This window comes from Sprattus sprattus, assembly GCF_963457725.1.
Source record: "Sprattus sprattus genome assembly, chromosome: 7".
Taxonomy (NCBI): domain Eukaryota; kingdom Metazoa; phylum Chordata; class Actinopteri; order Clupeiformes; family Clupeidae; genus Sprattus; species Sprattus sprattus.
Window position 1 is genome coordinate 22,033,198 of NC_137926.1, and position 17,937 is coordinate 22,051,134.

The 17,937-nt window shown below is 41.5% G+C and overlaps 1 protein-coding gene across 1 annotated transcript in view; it reads left to right on the forward strand.

Moving 5' to 3' along the window:
- Positions 1-2,026: 2,026 nt before the first annotated feature.
- Positions 2,027-17,937, forward strand: part of hydin (HYDIN axonemal central pair apparatus protein) — a gene marked incomplete at both ends in the record, with an annotated part of 79,581 nt that continues 63,670 nt past the window's right edge. Inside the window, 7 exons of the mRNA XM_080841750.1 lie at positions 2,027-2,161; positions 2,981-3,106; positions 5,848-5,967; positions 8,874-9,008; positions 10,095-10,294; positions 10,938-11,062; positions 17,732-17,933. Of these exons, the coding sequence (XP_080697876.1) occupies positions 2,027-2,161; positions 2,981-3,106; positions 5,848-5,967; positions 8,874-9,008; positions 10,095-10,294; positions 10,938-11,062; positions 17,732-17,933 (1,043 nt within the window). The remainder of the gene's footprint in view (positions 2,162-2,980; positions 3,107-5,847; positions 5,968-8,873; positions 9,009-10,094; positions 10,295-10,937; positions 11,063-17,731; positions 17,934-17,937) is intronic.

A 17,937-nucleotide genomic window follows, 5' to 3' on the forward strand; every position in this document is an offset into this window, starting at 1 on the left:
CTATATTAATCAGCCTGTTGTTACTGTGATAATATAGTTAGGAATGTAATTAATGTAAATGAATAGCCTTGCCAAGATTATTGAAAAATGAGCCTCAGTTTTATTGTGCAACAAATTGCCATTTTCTCAGCTTGAAAAGACAGCCCTTAGCCTTTATCCAAGGTCACAGGTCTCTATCTCACTCTCTTTCTTTCTCTCTCAAATTAGGTTTCTTTCTGTCTGAGCCTGTGGATTCGCTAAAGCTTGTGTGGTGATATTTGAAGAAGGTTCAAGAAGACATTTACCAACAGTAGTCAAGGATATTGCCTTAGTGTTTAGAACTTGAAGGTAACATTCCAGATACCTACAGGGTGAGGATGAATGACCCAGAGATGCAAGCCCCTCTGCAAGAGAAGCCACTATTTCATTGGTGCCAGGTACTAGAAGACAACAATTTTTACTTGACACAAAAATGGCTTCTCTGGTACATGTCAATCTATACAATTGTTTTCTTGGGAACACTGTCCTGACCACAAACCATCCAACATGATATAGGCTAATAATGACTGCACAATTTATTGGATATATGCAAGAGCACTGTGATAAATGTTGCTTTTACCTCTCATTACAATAAAATTAAGATCAAACATGTACTGTTTCTCTGGTACAATGTTCTTCAATGACACTTTTGATACTATTGGAGACAGGTGATTAAGATGTTATGACCAGCATCAGATTCAATTGTGTAAAATATTTGAAGGGTGAAGTGGTTTTCGTCCCCAGACTTGCACCTTATGGGTTTGTTATTCATGACCCTGCTTAAGTTTACTTCTGAGGTAAAAAAAAAACTTGGCACGTATTATTCTGAACACTTGAGCAAAGATCCAAAACAGGTCACCCCTCAGAGGGGTGGCAAAATGTGTCTGTGTCTGTTTTCAACTCACCCATATCAAGACTACACAAAAAAAAAACCTTCACAAACGGACTCTTATGGGTTTTGCAGGCTTTCAAAGGGATAAAAATGGATAGGATTAGCAGAGTTGAAACAGGAGGCACATTCCTCTTCTGCCATCCTCACTGTTTGAGCATTCCCTCAGAGACACAACTACCAGGCCAGAATTTTTCAGTCCATCATGCAATACTGACAGACATCGCTGTGGCAAAACTAGGCCTTTGATCGTTCTTCAGATTATTTTTTTTGTGTGTCATTGACATGATTACAGACAATGGTACCATACCATTACAACTGGAAAATGTAATTCGTTTTAAAAACGTTTTTCTAATCTGGACAGCCAGCTGTAAAGTAGCCTAAATGTCAAGGAGGACTCGAATTCTCAGCCCTTCTTAGATTAGAACCGAAACAATAAAGATTCATAAAAAACTGTTTAAAAAAAATACGAATCAGTTTACGATTGAAAACGAACCTGGAAAAGTGCAGCCTCTTTAAAACCAATGTAATATCAGCTGAGGGTAGCATACTACGTTGCGAAGTTCCACATAGGAAACAAGACGCCTGCGCCTTCCCAATCTGTTATCCCTTCCCACTTCTAAACACAAACTTTAAGCCAATCAACGAACAAAACACCAGTTTACAGCCAATCCGACACTGGTTTGTTTACAGGTCGGCAGATCTGGTGTCATAGCAACCACCAAACTCTGACTTCACCGAGACATATGTGCAAACAAAAGTCCGATTGTGAAATGTACCACACTGTAAGTAAAATAACTTCGTTACTTGACTTGTATAGTGTTTTAATCCATGTGCGGTTGGTTTACGTACGGTTGGTTTATTTACAAGAAGAATCGGAGGTGCACAATATGCATCTCTCGATAACTGTGTCTGTGGCACTGGAACTGAATTGACAGTTTATGCTAATAGTTAGCGAAATAGCTAGCCAGTCACCAACCCAGTGTTTAGAGCCTAACTATAGAATTAGAAAATTCTACCACCCTTAGATATGGACGTACTAAGGATGTGCGTTGTTTTTGTTATTTGTATATCCTTTCCCCCAGATTAAATGATATCAATTGAAGACCCAACTTCATAATGCCAACGTCAAAAGTCCAGACTTCCAACACTGCTCTTCAGAGCCTCCCTGTCAAATTGACAGATGGACTCAAGAGCAAAGTTGTGGCACCTCGGAACCCAAAATTGGTGAAACGACTGGACCAAACAACCCGTGTAAGGAAGTTTTCTATGAGAGCAAACGGTTTATTTTTTGCCTTTTATTTTAGTATTCAAAAAACAATTAGCCTGCCACAACAAAGCAGAATACACACCTTCACTTTTATATTGAATTTCGGTCTGAGAAATCGTTCTACCACACTGCTTTATCTGTCTAAGAATAGTCCAAGGGTTTGCATTTTTGCTGTTGTTCTTGAATTATAGAGGGGACTGTATATTTTGAATACACATAACTGGCAGCTATTAAAATTTTAATGTATCCCTTACTTCATCATTCATTTATATTTTAAGTTAAAATCTTTCCGCAGATGACCATAAAATAAGAGAACGTTTATGTTTCTCATCTGATGAAGAGATGATGGACAATTTTCTGTGTAGAGAGGGATAAGGAGCAGTAAAATATATTTGAAACATATTATGAGGACGTTGTGTGGGTATATACTGTATTTTTTTTTTTTTACTGTCACAGCTTCCTGTGAGAGTTTCTATATATAAGACTGGGTCACTCTGTGATTTTTTTTAATATGTAGACATACAACCTGGACCTTGCCTGTGTATTTACCTTGATAGAGTAACAAGTGTATATGTAAAATAAATGTATCTTAATCCAGAATTAATTCATAATATGAAACATGTTAACAAATGAACGCATAGCCTCACACTAAGAAAACAGAAGCAGTAATAGTAATACAGGGAAGCTCTAGCTTGTAACCATGAATATTTGATCTGATATAGAACAGTCATGAGTTTCTGGGTAACACCAGTGATGCCAGTTTTAAAATGTGAACTTTGCATAAATGGCTTGTTTTGTTGTAGATGATGCCCTCTGTGTTTGCAAAAGAGGTGTCACTAACCACAGATGAGAGGCTGGCAAACACATATGAGGTGCATCGTCCTCGCATCTTGGAACTCTTAGACATGAGTGAGACTACACATCAGAAGGTATTCTCTTTTCAAATACACTCTTGAATGTTAGCATGTATCTCCAAGATTACAAGCAACCTTTTATAATCAGTTACGTATGACTAACCAAGTCTATGATACAACATTCCGACTTAAAGATTCTGTAGAAAATGTTGCTGTAATACAACAAGATGCAGTTTATTTCTACACTGTGTAAGAAAAAGAAGGACTCCTCGAAGTTGAAACAAATCAATCTTTAATCCAATAATGAGCAGTAGCAAAGCATGTGAAAAATACTTTGGATTCAATGGCGTCAAAATTAATCCTGAGATGTTGTAATGGTCAACAATATATAAAAGACATTCATGAATATGTACTAAACCTTTACAGTAAGGCGATGACTTAATTTACCCCATGCATAATAATTAGGCCTGTTACTCTAATTTATAATAATAAAGTTCTAGTAATTCTCTTTTGTGTAAATAAGGTTCTGGCAACCTTTTGCCAGTTTGTATAAACTACATCTCCTTCTAAAGGCCCTTATACAGTACTCAAAACAGTCGTGTCGGATAGTTGGACAGTGGGCGGGCGGCCGGATAGTACGTACTAGTTAGCATTTGTGTCCCTATAGTACTCCAACGGCTGTGGGTGCTGAAAACAATTCTCTTCCAGAACAGTAGGGGGAGTAACGGTTTAAGTGCCGAAAGACAAGCTACCCCATGACATTTTCGTGCGATGGAAATCGTTATTTGCCTATCCCTCTCCTCCTCAACTTTTACTTACTTCCCTCTCACCAGCTGTCGCTACTGAAATGCAACAGGTGTCAGCAGACATACACCTTTCTTGCTTTGTCTAATGTTAGATATACACCTGAAAGGGCAAACTTATCTCTTTCATGGTAGGTATTTTTTGTGGGAGAAATAGTTGCAATCTACAACAAAATGATATGCTTATCTTACACTATAGAAACTGTTAAAAAACGATTAAATTAAATGAATACGTTCCTATTTTCCTTGGTATTTTCGTCATATTCAGATTTGCAATGATTTCTGGGTAATTTTTGTAATCTCTATTTGATCATGTGACGAGACGATACGATATCGGCACAACATCTGAATGACTGACAGTGTTGTACAAGTCCACACCTTTCATGAAATAGTTAAAAGTTCATACAAGTAAACATGAACTATAGTAATTATTTCCCCCAACGCAGCGTGTCTCGAAGTGTGGTGGAAGCCCAACTTGTGGGTCGCAGAGACGTGACAGGTGGAGCACAATGAGAAGAGATTCAGGAGATTTTCCCGTTGCAATGCCTTCCTTTATATACAGTAGCCTAACTAGAATATCGCACTAAACAACCACACTCAAACAAAAGGAATATTGTAGGCATATTGTTAGAACAATAGCAGGGCAGAGAACACGGATAATCCATATTCATCATCTTGGCAAATTGAGATACTGCGGCTGGCGCGAATAAGCATTGAACATTCCATATTTGAAATATCTTTATAAGTAGGCTAGTGAAGTCAACCCGTTGATAGTATTCCCAACTCAATTGTCCTTCATTCTATCACCGTGTATTGGTAGGGTAAGGTATTGGTTAGGTAATAGCCGAGTGACAGCTGTTTTCTTTCTGATTTGACAGTAGCCTATAGGATATACTTGTGTGTTTTAAGCAAATAAAATGTGTAGCAATGTTTACGAAGGGGCAACTGCTATCGTGAATTATACAGTAAATACGTTGTGAAATGAAAGGAAAACACATCACAGCGAGTGCAGTGCATCACAGCGAGTGTGAGCGAGTGCATGTAGTATATGTTGATGCCGGAGTTAAATAAAGGCAGGCTATTCATAAAATACGTCAATGTGTCAGTAGTATGAACAGTTGAGACATTGACTCCGTGGGGCTCAGGTCGTTTGGACAAATATTTTAATTGCTGTCGCTCGTGCTGGTTCTCTGGCAATAGGCTACTTGGCCGGCTCATGTATTGTGATATACAGGGAATAGTTTTCAAGGAAATGATGTCGTAGTGGGCCAATCACGGCCAAGGAGTATCCGTCGCCATGAGCGGACCGACAGAAATTTTTGCGGGGAGCTGTCCGACGGCTCTGGAGAGCACGGAGAGGGCGTTTCAGCTACCTGAGAAGGCGTTCCAGCTACCTGAAGGCGTTCCTATGTGCCCAAAAACGTGTCGTACGGAGTACCATAAAAAAGCCTTAACAATGGATGTGCTAACTACATTTTGATGGCCGCTTGGTTAGGATGGTCTCCTGCAGGCCTCCTCCTGCACTCATTCTATAATTGATGGCTGTCGCTTAATTTTCCTGACTTTAGGTGTTAACCTGGCGCCAGGGTGTGGACTTCCCTATAGTTAACATAAGAAAACCATTGGGCAGAAGTGATGTTTGATTAGAACACTCGAATCAAACTTTGTCTCTGCTATTCAAGAAGGGCTGTATCAATTTTTCACAACTGGCAACAAATGGTGTATACTCTTACATTGTCACAGTTATAAGTGAATTATGTGCACTTCTTGTAGAGGATACTATACATTTGCATTACATTAATCAGTTGCATTCTACATGCAGCGGTAACTTAGTGAATGTATTTTTTTATGATGGAAAGTCTGTGCCGTTAATTACCATCTAGGTTGCAAATCCTCAAAGCTTTTTAGAATAGGCTGCACATTTCTTGCTCACTTACAGTAAACTGTGCCATACATCTTAGTATCAAGCGAAGTGACTGCTAATTGAACACCATTGGCACCTGTTATGTTTAGGTCTCCTCTGTGGATGTGGACCAGCCCATGTTCCAGCCCTACCCTTCTGAGATTGTGTTCCAGAACTACACCCCCCCAGAAACCTATGAGGTGCCTCTGGTTCTGCGCAACAATGACAAGGTGAGCTTGCCTTGTACAGGGCCCAGGGAATTGTGTCTGCGTGTGTGTGTGTGTGTGTGTGTGTGTGTGTGTGTGTGTGTGTGTGTGTGTGTGTGTGTGTGTGTATGTGTTTATATGCGCCTGCGTGCGTGTGTGTATGCATGTTGGTATAGCCAACGTCATATTCTATATTTATATTCTATAATCTATTCTATTCTATAGTTGATGCATTATGTTGATGTCTTAAAATCCATGCTCAGGTGGGCTACTTTATTATGATAATTATGGAGGGGATGGGGGGCATAAAGACACGCTGGGACCTGGGCCATTGATTAAACCTCTGCATGCACCATAGCAAGTGATTAGATTCTCCATCAAATCGCATTCCTTTGCAAATGCTTAACATAATTAATTGGATGAAAGGCCTGAATCATCCGTGGATCCATCACTTGAATGGACCAGGGTCTCAATTACATTTTGAACACATTCTTCCTTGAAAGCCAAGTCAAAGGGTCACTAGTAGGTCAAGGAGATGTATTGTTGTATAGTTACTGCACACAGAGGCGTTCCTGGCTGGAGAAGAATGTCAATAAGAACTCTTTGTATATCATTTTACATTCCATGGATATTTTCGAGCGGGTCCCTGGCTTGTATTAATGCATTATAAGATATTCATTAAGGCTTGAATAATAGATGGAAATTGAAGCAGGAGAATTTATTAATTACCTAAACGCAATGCACGCAGTGTTTAAGCCCACATTTACACTTTAATAGTGTTTAATAATGGGCTCTTTAGGAATACTGCTTGGGCTGAGAGTTCAAGAATTCAGAGCACAATTGATTAAATGAATGGGTTAATTTCACGAAAACAACTTCTGGTATTCAATTAATTTCAAGTAAATTGAGCAAAAATGCAATGACGTGTGAGCAGCACATTCCCAAACACTTCTGGTCTGACATTCATTTTATGAAACATGATTGATGCACTGATTTTCTAGGTGATGCCATACATTTCAAGTGTTTGAGTTATGCCTGAGATAGTTCACTTAAATGGGAGGTATATGCCATATGTACATCTGATTTGATAGTGGTGCAAGGGGTTTGTGTTAATACTGACAAACAAACTGATATCTTTGCTGATCCTGCACATTGTCGGGGCCATCACTTTCAGTTAGAAGATTTTCTGTGATGAAATCCTGTGAGAATAGTCAAGCTCGCTTAAAGTTTTGAGCACTTCCATAGAATTGGTGGGATTTTAAGAATATGGTCTAAAGCCCATTCTTAATTCTCTACCCACTTAAGCTGCCCCTGCCTTCAAACAGTTGTGCTAAAAAAGAGCCCAAGCCTGGCTCTGGAGGTGCTTACGGTCTGACAGTACAGGGTGAAAAAAGAATAGCTGTGTTGCCATAGCTGCTGCACAGAGTAAGGCAGGCTTCACATTAAGTTCATACTGAAGAATACCGTTAACATTCCTGGTCTGAACACAAACAGAGAAGACGGTCATTGAAACACATACTGCACTTACCTGAAATGGCCCTTTGTGGGACAGAGAGAGATGAGATTGATATTTCATGCAAGTGCAGGCATCTTTGTAGCGCTTTCACAAAATGGATGTTTAAGATTACTGATAGAACTGGCATATGAACAGAAGTGGAAAGCAGAAATGACTATCTGAACATTTACTTCTGCAGTATTCTTGAAAGGTACCTCCTAATAAGTCGTAAAAACATTTAAAGCACTCCCCTGCTGTCAACTCCATTGTAAAATGGGTTGTAGTTAGTCTCCAGCGACACACTTTGCTAGAGGCACTTTTCCCTCCTCATTCACCTTGCTGAGAGAGAGGAACAGGGGAGGAAAAAAGGCATTAGACTGTGGATAAGCATTAGAGGAAGAAAAGAAAGCAAACCACTGTCTTTAATGGGTGCTTACTCACTTTGAAATCTCTTTGCTTGGCCACTGAGTTCCAAATGCAAATGAACTGTACGTGACACATTTACTGAGCCAAATGTCATCTTATTTTTAACTCTTTTACCTTTCATCTCATGGACATTGAATGTTATGTACAGTTAATGCCACAAATCCCATTATGTGCTGTATCTGATGTTAGTCATGCTTAAATTTAACCCCAAAGCATTGAACAGTACTCCTGCAACCCATCGTTTTTTATATGCTGTGAGTTATTTAACAGGCCATTTTATTTATTTATTTACTTAATGCAGACAGTCAAAATGCTGGATAATCGAAAATGCTAAACATTCTGCTGCATGGTTCAGTGTCTGCTAATTGTTTATATGCGGCGGGTGCCTCATCTGCATCCAGCTGGTGTCACATCTTTATCATCTTGGTGAAGCCACCTCTGCAGTGCCAGTCTAAGGATACATTCTTCACTCTGAGTTGTCTAGAGGAAACTTCTGTCCCTCTCACTGCTTAGCTCAATCTTTACATTAGCATTATTATATATTTTGTGAGATATTTGTGCTCACTGTGGATAATTATGACATCTTCACAATATGTGAGTTACGCTTAGTTTGTGTGTGTTTTTTTTCTTGTTCTCAGTCTATATTTGTCCATCAACTAAAACTGAAGTTGAAATTAGATTAATTAAAATATTTGTTTTCTTCCAGATGCTCTCTTCCTCTCTTTCTAATTGTCTGTCTGTCTGTCTTTCTTGCAGCAGGTTTTAGCCGACTGTAAATACACAGATGGGGATGTTTGTGGGCTGCGGCTGGAGGCAGTTTAAAATAAGAAACAATGAGTTTGTGTGTGTGTGTGTGTGTTTGTGTGTGTTTATGTGTGTGTGTGTGTGTGTGTGTGTGTGTGTGTGTGTGTGTGTGTGTGTGTGTGTGTGTGTGTGTGTGTGTATGTGTGTGTGTGTGTGTGTGTGTGTGTGTGTGTGTGCGTGTGTGTGTTTGTGTGCTGGTCTCCAGATACCTCGCCTGGTGAAAGTGGTGGAGGAGGACTCGCTGTATTTTAAAGTGGTCAGCCCAATGGATGTGTGCAGCAAAGTGGCTCCAGGCATGGCTTCCACATTCACTGTCCTCTTTACGCCTCAGGAGAATAAGGTAAGACACTATGCAGGACAAGACAAAGACACACAACTCTACTGCAACTCTACACAAAGACACACAGCAGAATGCAGCAGACTGTGACGCAGGCGACGTCACAGGGCCATACAACACAATGCAACACAATGCCACACCACACAATACTCCATCAGTCAATGCAAAGCAATACAACACAGTACAACTCTACGTAGAGCAACAACAGTACGCGTCACCATTGCCGGTTAGCACAGCTCCGCCGAAACACTTCTAGGACATGTCAAATGCTTGAGATCCTCCAAATTCCAAGGATTGCGCTTTTTCCCCTCTGTTGCGGACGCCCCGAAACATTAATGTCAAGTTGCACATTCCTCGTTAACGCTTCCCTGAACAATAAGGCTGGCAGTGAGAGCGTGCTTTGATAAGCGCGGCCCGGGAGACTGAAAGTTTTCCACCATCGCCCACACTTCCCCATTAGACACCCTACTGCAGCCGCTAAAATGGCCTGCTAATCTGCTTTGCTCTGTTGGCACATTAATACTTATTCTAGTGCTGAGTGTAGCAGCGACAGGGAGCCCAGAAGCCTGCAGGACTGTAATTAGGTCAGGAAGTAAGTAACTGGGTGTAAAAGGTCCGGCAAAAAAGACCAGGACACTCTGGTCACCTAGCCTCCAAATCTCTAATGTGGCAATGTGCCTGGTTTAAATGTTTGTTCGTGTCTGTTTATTCCAGTTATGTTGTTCAACAGACTCAGTTAAATTCTCATAAAACACTTGATGTTTATTCATGTTTCTTCAGTCGTTCTTTGAAGGATACACACTGTGTATCTCGTCTCTTAAGATTATGTGTTTACACTGCACTCGCAGCAGAACTAAATAAATATATATATATACGTATATATACTGTATATATATATATTATTGTATGTATGTCTGACTTTAATCCTCATATTATCAACTTGTAAATATGTTAGAAATGTATTTGACCATGTTTCATGCATGACAACAACTGGATCAACAGTGTATGTGCATAAGTGTACGTGGCATATTGTCGCCTGTGAATCTATATTTCATGCATGTCTACTCCTTGTTGTGCCTTTCCATGCAGGACTACATCCACAGAGTGATATGCGTGACGGAGAGGGAGAAGTTTGAGGTGCCCATTCGAGCGATAGGGGCTCGCGCCATCCTGGACCTCCCAGACAGGCTGCACTTTCCCATCAGCCCAGTGAAGTGCACTGCCCAGAAAACACTGCTGGTGCGCAACATTGGGAACTGTGAGGCCAAGTTCCAGCTCAGCACATGCAGGTTAGTGCAAGAGAGCTGAGGCATGAAGTATGTGTGTGTCTCTATTTATTTATTATTACATGCTGGGTGAATAGCCTGGTTGAAGATGTAAAAGACCAACACTAATATCATGCATACTGCAGTATTGGTCTCTACAGTCTGTGTATGTGTCTGTTGTGTCAACATTGTCAGCAGGGGTCTTTACAGTGTCTGCTCAATGTTACTGTATGTGCTCTGTGAAAGAGTCAGTTTTCATGTAGCTGCATGGTCAAGTTGTGCTGACCAAATGAAGTATACTGATTGAAACAGTGTAACAGATATAGTCTTAACTGACTTTCCCTTATTGTTAATGAAACGGATTACAGGACATAACAAATGAGAAATAGATTTGTGTGTGTAAGTTTATGTGCATGAGTATGTGTGTGCGTTTGTGTGTCTGCGTGTGTGTGTGTGTGTGTGTGTGTGTGTGTGTGTGTGTGTGTGTGTGTGTGTGTGTGTGTGTGTGTGTGAGTGTGTGTCTGTGTGCGTGTTCGGTGTGTGTGTGTCTATGTGTGTGTCTGTGTGTGTGAGTCTGTGTGTGTGTGTGTTTGTATGTGTGTGTGAGTCTGTGAGTGTGCATCAGTATGTTTCGCTGAGTGGATCTCTCCTCTCTCTTGGGCTCTAGCCCGTTTAGTGTGGCCCCTCCTCAGGGAACTCTTGGTATTGGAGAGAGCATGCAGATTACTGTGGACTTCCTGCCCAAAACCACTGGAGACCATACTCAAGAGCTGTCCCTGCACTACCACACAGGTACAGAAACACCAGCACATCTAACATTCATGTAGCAGATGTTTGCAGCCAAGGCAATTTGTGTATACAAGGGTTTGAATACGATGCTGCATATAGTCATTGGGAGTTACACGTTTCAGAACCTAGAAATTAAACCTATTTATGCTGTGTTGATGAAGTCCCATCCAGTATATTATTTCCATAACAACCACAACTTGTATGTCCAATATCACTTTCAGTAGATTACTGTGTACAAAAACATTGTTCTAGCTGTACAGTTTATGTTTTTTTATGATCACTTTCTACCGATAAGATGACAAACTGATCTTATCATGCTTTTCACAAATGAAACAAAAGCTTGTTTAAAAATAACCCTTGCCTGCACATAATGTAGCAGAACTGAAATGATTAATCTGTTTATGGCTGATAACATGTGATTGTAATAACTTTCCTTTCTTTTACCCCCGATGACCCTCCGGCAAAGACCACAAGCATGTGCTAATCATTTGCGTTGCCACTATTTATATGGTTAAAATCTATCACCTTCTTTTCATCACAGTGCCTGCAATGGGGAGGAGTTTCATTAGCATATCCCATTAGCAGATTTATGAGTCTGAATGGCTGGGGGTGTCGGGGTTATCAGATACTCACAAGCGAGCATCCTGCCCATTTAAAACTGGCTTTATTAGCCCTCAGAGGCAAACTCTTTTCTCTTTCTCTCTCCCATTTTGTTTTCCTGATAAACAATACAGTTTCAATTTGATTTGGGTGGAGGCCTTATCTTAAAGAAAGTCCTATTTTTGGATAAAAATTCATATGTGTCCTTTCTGAATATCTAGAAGACAATGAGCAGTTTGTTGCTGTGTTTTTGTTTTTTTTAGTCTTTCTGTGATTTGGCAGGTCCTGGTCAAATGACCTTGCCTGGAGTATGAAAAATCCCATACTGTTGTTGAATTATCACTCGATGTGAGATAGAAAGACCACTTCCTCATTAATGTGATGGGCTATTGATGGGAAAAGCCCAGCCGCTGCTGCTAATGGTGTTTGAATAGACCTACTGCCACTACTGTGAGCCTTATCTTATACACAAATGCAGTAAACCTTTCAAAGTGCCATAGTCTGGCATAGAAATGGGAAGTTGTGTGTGTATGGGTTTGTCTGTGTGATCGTAAAATCTCATGTGCGTGAGCATAAGCATAGGTGTGTGTGTGTGTGCACCTGAGTATGCATGTACCATGTGCATGTATGCCAGTGTGGATTATGCCTTGTTTGGGGAACTGTGTGTAAATATAAATGTATGTTTGCATATACAGTATGCGTCTGGGTGTTGCATGTGCATGCACAGTTTGTTATACTCTCTGGGTGTGTCTGTGTGTGTTTTCACATGTGAAGGCGAATGTGGCTACGGTAGGCAGGTTGGACTGTTCTGAGGTGCAGTGCTGTCTCGGTGCATAAATACACAGGTCCACTGAAGAGCAGCTCCATTAACATTTCATTGTGAACGCCACTCTAAAAAGACCACTTCAGGCCCATCAGGGGCATATCATTTTTAATTTAGCACCTTTCCCTGTCTACTGCTCATTTATGTTTCAGATTAATCTGCTCGGGAGGCTGCCCTCGTGGCTCTGTACCAGCTGGCTGCTGGAGAGAGAGCAGTTCCTCTGCAGTCAGTCTGTGCTTTATGCTTACAAACTGTCCCCAGCCCCTCTTGCAACCGCACCTACACTGACAACATGTTAGGGACCCTGGCTTCAGCTTGTCACTTGTTCTGACACATTTATGACATTAGTACTTACCCAAAGCAAACTGCACATAATGTCTGGAGGAAAGCCTGTAATCTCTTTGAAAAACTGAAATTTTTACAGTTGTTGCTAAGTAGTGCACAATATTTTGAGTTTTGTGATAACCACATGGGTCCGAATGAGCTTCAATGCCTCGCAATGACTGGCAGCTGTTTTGCCTGTGATCATTCGCCTTATCCGTCCTTTAGCATTTGCTTGCTGAGTTTGAGTTGTACACAGGAAGCAGAAAATCCCCACGAGCAGCTCTGCTGAAGCTGGAGGGAGCTGCACAGCAGTGTGCCACTGCAGAGTGCATTTCCGTTTTCTTGCTTTATTTATCTTCCTTATTGAAAGCCTCTCCCTTAGCTTTCTCATGGGAAACATTCTGGCTTCTTTAAAGTCCACACCCTTTCTATCTCTCTTTCTCTCTCTCTCTCTCTCTCTCACTTTCTCTCTCTCTTCCTCTCTCTCTCGCTTTCTCGCTCCCTCCCTCTGTCAATCTCACTCTCTGTCTGTGTCTCTTCTCTCTTAGACACATACATGCACACACACACACACACACACACACACACACACGCACGCACACACACACACACACACACACACACACACACACACACACACACACTTCCACTCACATCACGGTGCCAATGTAATGCATTTCTTAAAATATCTTGACAATAGAAATGCATTTGGAAAACTTTGAATGAAAAATGGTTTGAGTCAAGCCAAGTCATTTGCTCGATTCCTTCATTGTATTCTGGGCACGTATATAGCTCCTCACCACGGGCCTATTGGTCATTAGAACAGTTTGTCAACGAAGCAAACATGTGAAATTACAAGGAAGCGTTTCATTACAGCAACACTTGGAGCCTGAGCTCTCAGACAAGCACAGATGATGAAAGACCATAGAGCACTTTCGTGATCACAGAGAGATATACAATAACAAAAACATGCACACTCTCCATTATATTTAAAAATGAACCATGTAAAATCACCACATTCATGAAGCTATGCATTTCATCCATTCTCAGATAGGTCATAGGTCACTGACTGCATTCAGAATTAATTTAAAACCAATGTAGTTTTCGCCACCCTTTTTTGTATGAATTCAGCCATCCGTTAAGAAATAAACACCAGCGTGCCTGGCAGCAAGGCTCATTACAGCTCGCACCATTCCCAAAACACCCAACACTGCTGCTTCAGAAAACATGAGATTCCTGATTCCGATGTGGCAGATTGCTTTCTTCACCATGATACTCCCTGCGGATGATAATCAATGGTAATACTGATAGGAGGAAGTGTACAGTATTTATTTATTCATTTATTTATTTATTTACACAGCCTAGTCTTCCTCAGGGATGATTTACATGTTGTGTGCTTCCATCCATTTACTAATAGCTGGAGCGTGACAGATTTGGTTATGGAGCTTCGGGGGGTAGACTTCCCTGCTGGGATTCAGATCAGAAACTTTTCTCTCAGTTAATTCCCAGCAAGACTATAGCACCATACTGCATTTACCAAAAGCTTTGTTGTTGCTAAGACCGTTGGTAAATGATAAAGGGACGACCATTTTGAACACTCTTAGTTATGATGGTCATAGCACAGTGATGCTTTTGGGAAGGGCAGCCCAGATCATTTCCTAATGTTATGGTAAATGGAATGAAAGGAAAATTATATTTGTAAAATGCTGAATAAATGTTAATTTGTGAGAAACTGGGCACAATTTTGAAGGTTTACATGTGAATTGTGATTTTTGGTCATCTCTATGAAATGTGTCTTTTCCCCTAAAAAGGAGGAAATCCCTCCTGGACTTCCGTGTAGACTGGGCCTCTGTACTGCAAGATCAGAACTGATGCTTTTTGCAGTCGTTTTAGAGTGCACTTTACATGAGCCAATGAAGACATCACTCACACACACACACACACACACACACACACACACACACACACACACACACACACACACATACACACACACACACACACACACACACACACACACACACACACACACACACACACACACACACACACACTGCAGTGGCTCTCTGAGAGGCAGTCATCCCCTCCCCCTCATTGCTGCAGTTCTCCTACCATCGTTCTGCTTCCCATCACTACCAGCGCAGGCAATCAAAGGCAAAAAAATCTTCTTGTCGCTCTCTCTATCTCCCCTCTTCTCTCTCTCTCTCTCTCTCCTCCTCTTTTCTCGACTACACTGGCAGAGACAGGGGTTAAAATGTCCTCTGTTTGGAGGAGGAAACTGATGGCAGTGCAGAATAAATCAGGCTAGCGAGCAGATGAAAGCCTGAGATTGGCGTGTGTGTGTGTGTGTGTGTGTGTGTGTGTGTGTGTGTGTGTGTGTGTGTGTGTGTATGTGTATGTGTGCGTGTTCGCGTGCACGGTTGGAGGAATATGTGCTGGATGGGAGAGAACTACAATAAGCTCTGCCTGTCATCCTCGTATGTCACCTCCCTTATATCTGTGAGAATTACCTTAGTTTAATTTGCCTCTCCTCCTATAACCCCCACCCCCACACTCCAGTCTCTCTTCCTTCCCTCTACCAGGGTTTCACACAGAGATAAAAATAAACGTTAATTCCCTGCTCCTGGGCCCATCAGATGTGCTCGGCTTAAATATTATCCTGTTCGCTAAAATGTGAATTAGCTGGTGCTGGTTCCTCTAAATGCTGGGAGACATGATTATGTAACAGTCGGAGCGGGGACTAGAGAGCAGGTTCCCCTCTCATGCTTGAGGTGTCTCACCGTCATCTGAAATCCAGCTCCATCCTCCACCTCCAACACCAGCAGGGGGGAGGGAGAAGAAAAAAAACACAAGAAGAGCATTTTATTTTAGGGGGAAAGGACTTCAAACACCAATTACTGTGACCGTTTTGTAGCTGCTTGCTCACATTCAGAGGTCCCATGTCAGTTTCCCTGATTTAATTTCTGGTCTTTCGTTGCATTTCCTTTTTCTTCTTTTTCCTTTAGAGGTATATCACTTGGTTGTTTCGGCCGTGGCCCTTTTGGGGAGCCCAGTTTTTTTTTCTCCTTTAAAATTTCCCTCTAATGTTTTTAGATGAAGCAGCTCTGTGAAGGTTTTCCGATAGCCTGACTCAGTGCCAGTTAACATTTGGAGTTTAACCTATATCTTTCAGAGATTAGTATTAGAGAGAGATGGATGGCTGTGTCTGCACGGCACAGCTGAGTGTGCATGCTTAAAGAGGGGACGGAAAACAACACAAGGCAGGGCTGACTCAGACCTGATAACAAACTGGCCCCTGTGGAGCTCTTAGTGATCAGCGATGTGGCTTTTAAGGGGAGGCCCCCAAAGACTCAACTGTGTTTACCAAAGACGTTGTACTCCCCATGGTAATTAATATAGCGAAGGGGATTTACAAGGGGAAAAGGGTGTGCATTTCTTGAATCATGTTTTTAACACATATACATCAAGAATAGAAACCAGAGATGCTGTGAATCCAGATGAGCGTCTGTGTGTGTTTGTATGTGTGTCATACATGTCAATCCCTTCGGATACCCTCTGGAGAAATCCGTAAAATCCATTGAAAATCTGTATGGCCTTTATTGTCTGCTGTTTGTGGCTGGTGATTTGTTTACTTAAACTTGAAGTGTTGTTGTCAGAGAAGTTGGGTCTCTCAAAACAGCTTTCCTCCCACTGCGTTGCTGACACTCAACAGGGCATTTCATTTGTTTTTTACTCCGCATTGAAAGGGTCGGGGGAATGGGAAGGGAGAGCTTCTTTGCTTCACTCACACAGACATGTTGATGGATTGGTCTTATTTTGTGCTGAAGAATATGAAAAAAAAAGACGTACATCACTCTCGGCCAGCTGGTTCACAGAGAATCACATCAGACACTCCTCCTAGCTTTACAGTGTAAAAAGATGGATCTGTCAGGCGCCAGCAGAAAGCTACAGTGTCCTATTTGAATATCTTTTCATCCTGTGTTGTTTTGCGACTGTGGTTTTGTCAAGGTGAGGTCAAATCATGATTACTAGTGAAGTGCAAAACGCCTGCTTTGATTATAGCCAAAGTAGCCCAACCAAATAAAATGGGGTGGTGGTTTACATACACGATGGCAGTGATTTGTGCTCTTATTTGCATGTAGTTTCTTTGTTTGTTTGTTTTTGACGGCGGTTGCTTTGGCCACAGTCACATGACCTCTGAGGTTGGTCCCCTTGGAAACCTGTTTGTTGAAAACAGGTGTGCCATGGGGGCCGGTAGTTAATGCAACAGTGCCATCTTGATGCCTTAAACAGACACAAACCCCAGTAGAGTACACACACCAGACTTTTCTGAGTGTAGTTTTGGAGGTCTGGCTGTTTGTAGCCTACAGTAGGTATAACTGGCCCAGTTTAGTATGAGGTAGTTTAAATACATGGACTAATGACTTTATGATGTTCCTTTGGCACCTAATTCAACACTGGCAGAAAGTCAAAATAATACAGTGATTTTTCATGGTCCCATTTCTCACGTTAAGGGTCTACAGGGACAGTGTACCTGAGCCATTAATTAATTCAGACAGCTTACACTTATAGGAGAGGAACAATGTGTCAGTTAATTACTGTGGAATTAATTAAATAGTGCCTTACGACACTTATTGTGAAGTGGGCCCATTTCCCAGCTCTGCCAGCCTATTTCTTCACACCTTACTTTTTTTGCTGTCTGTGTAGTGAAACCTAGTGGATAGGTTACCATTTTCACTTATTTCAGATGCAGTCGACTGTCCATGATCGATTGTCAATGCCTGATTGTGTATGTTTGGTGTGCACAAGAAGCCTACTGAGCAAATGGTCTTGTGAAGAAACTGCATCAGGTTATAATAAATTCACACTACAGATGGTGTTATTGTGCTGATGAATGTGTGTTGGGGGTTTCCATGCACCTGCAGGAGAGGATGTTTACATCAGCCTTTATGGAGCGGCAACAGATGTGAACTTGAGGCTAGAACGCAACTCCGTCCTCCTGGAGAAGACCTACATCTCCATGGCCAACCAGCGCTCGGTCGCCATAGTGAACAGGAGCGACACGATTGTGCACTATATATGGAAGAGCTGTGCCACTGAGGAGGAGGAGAAGAACCAGAAGCAGAGGTGG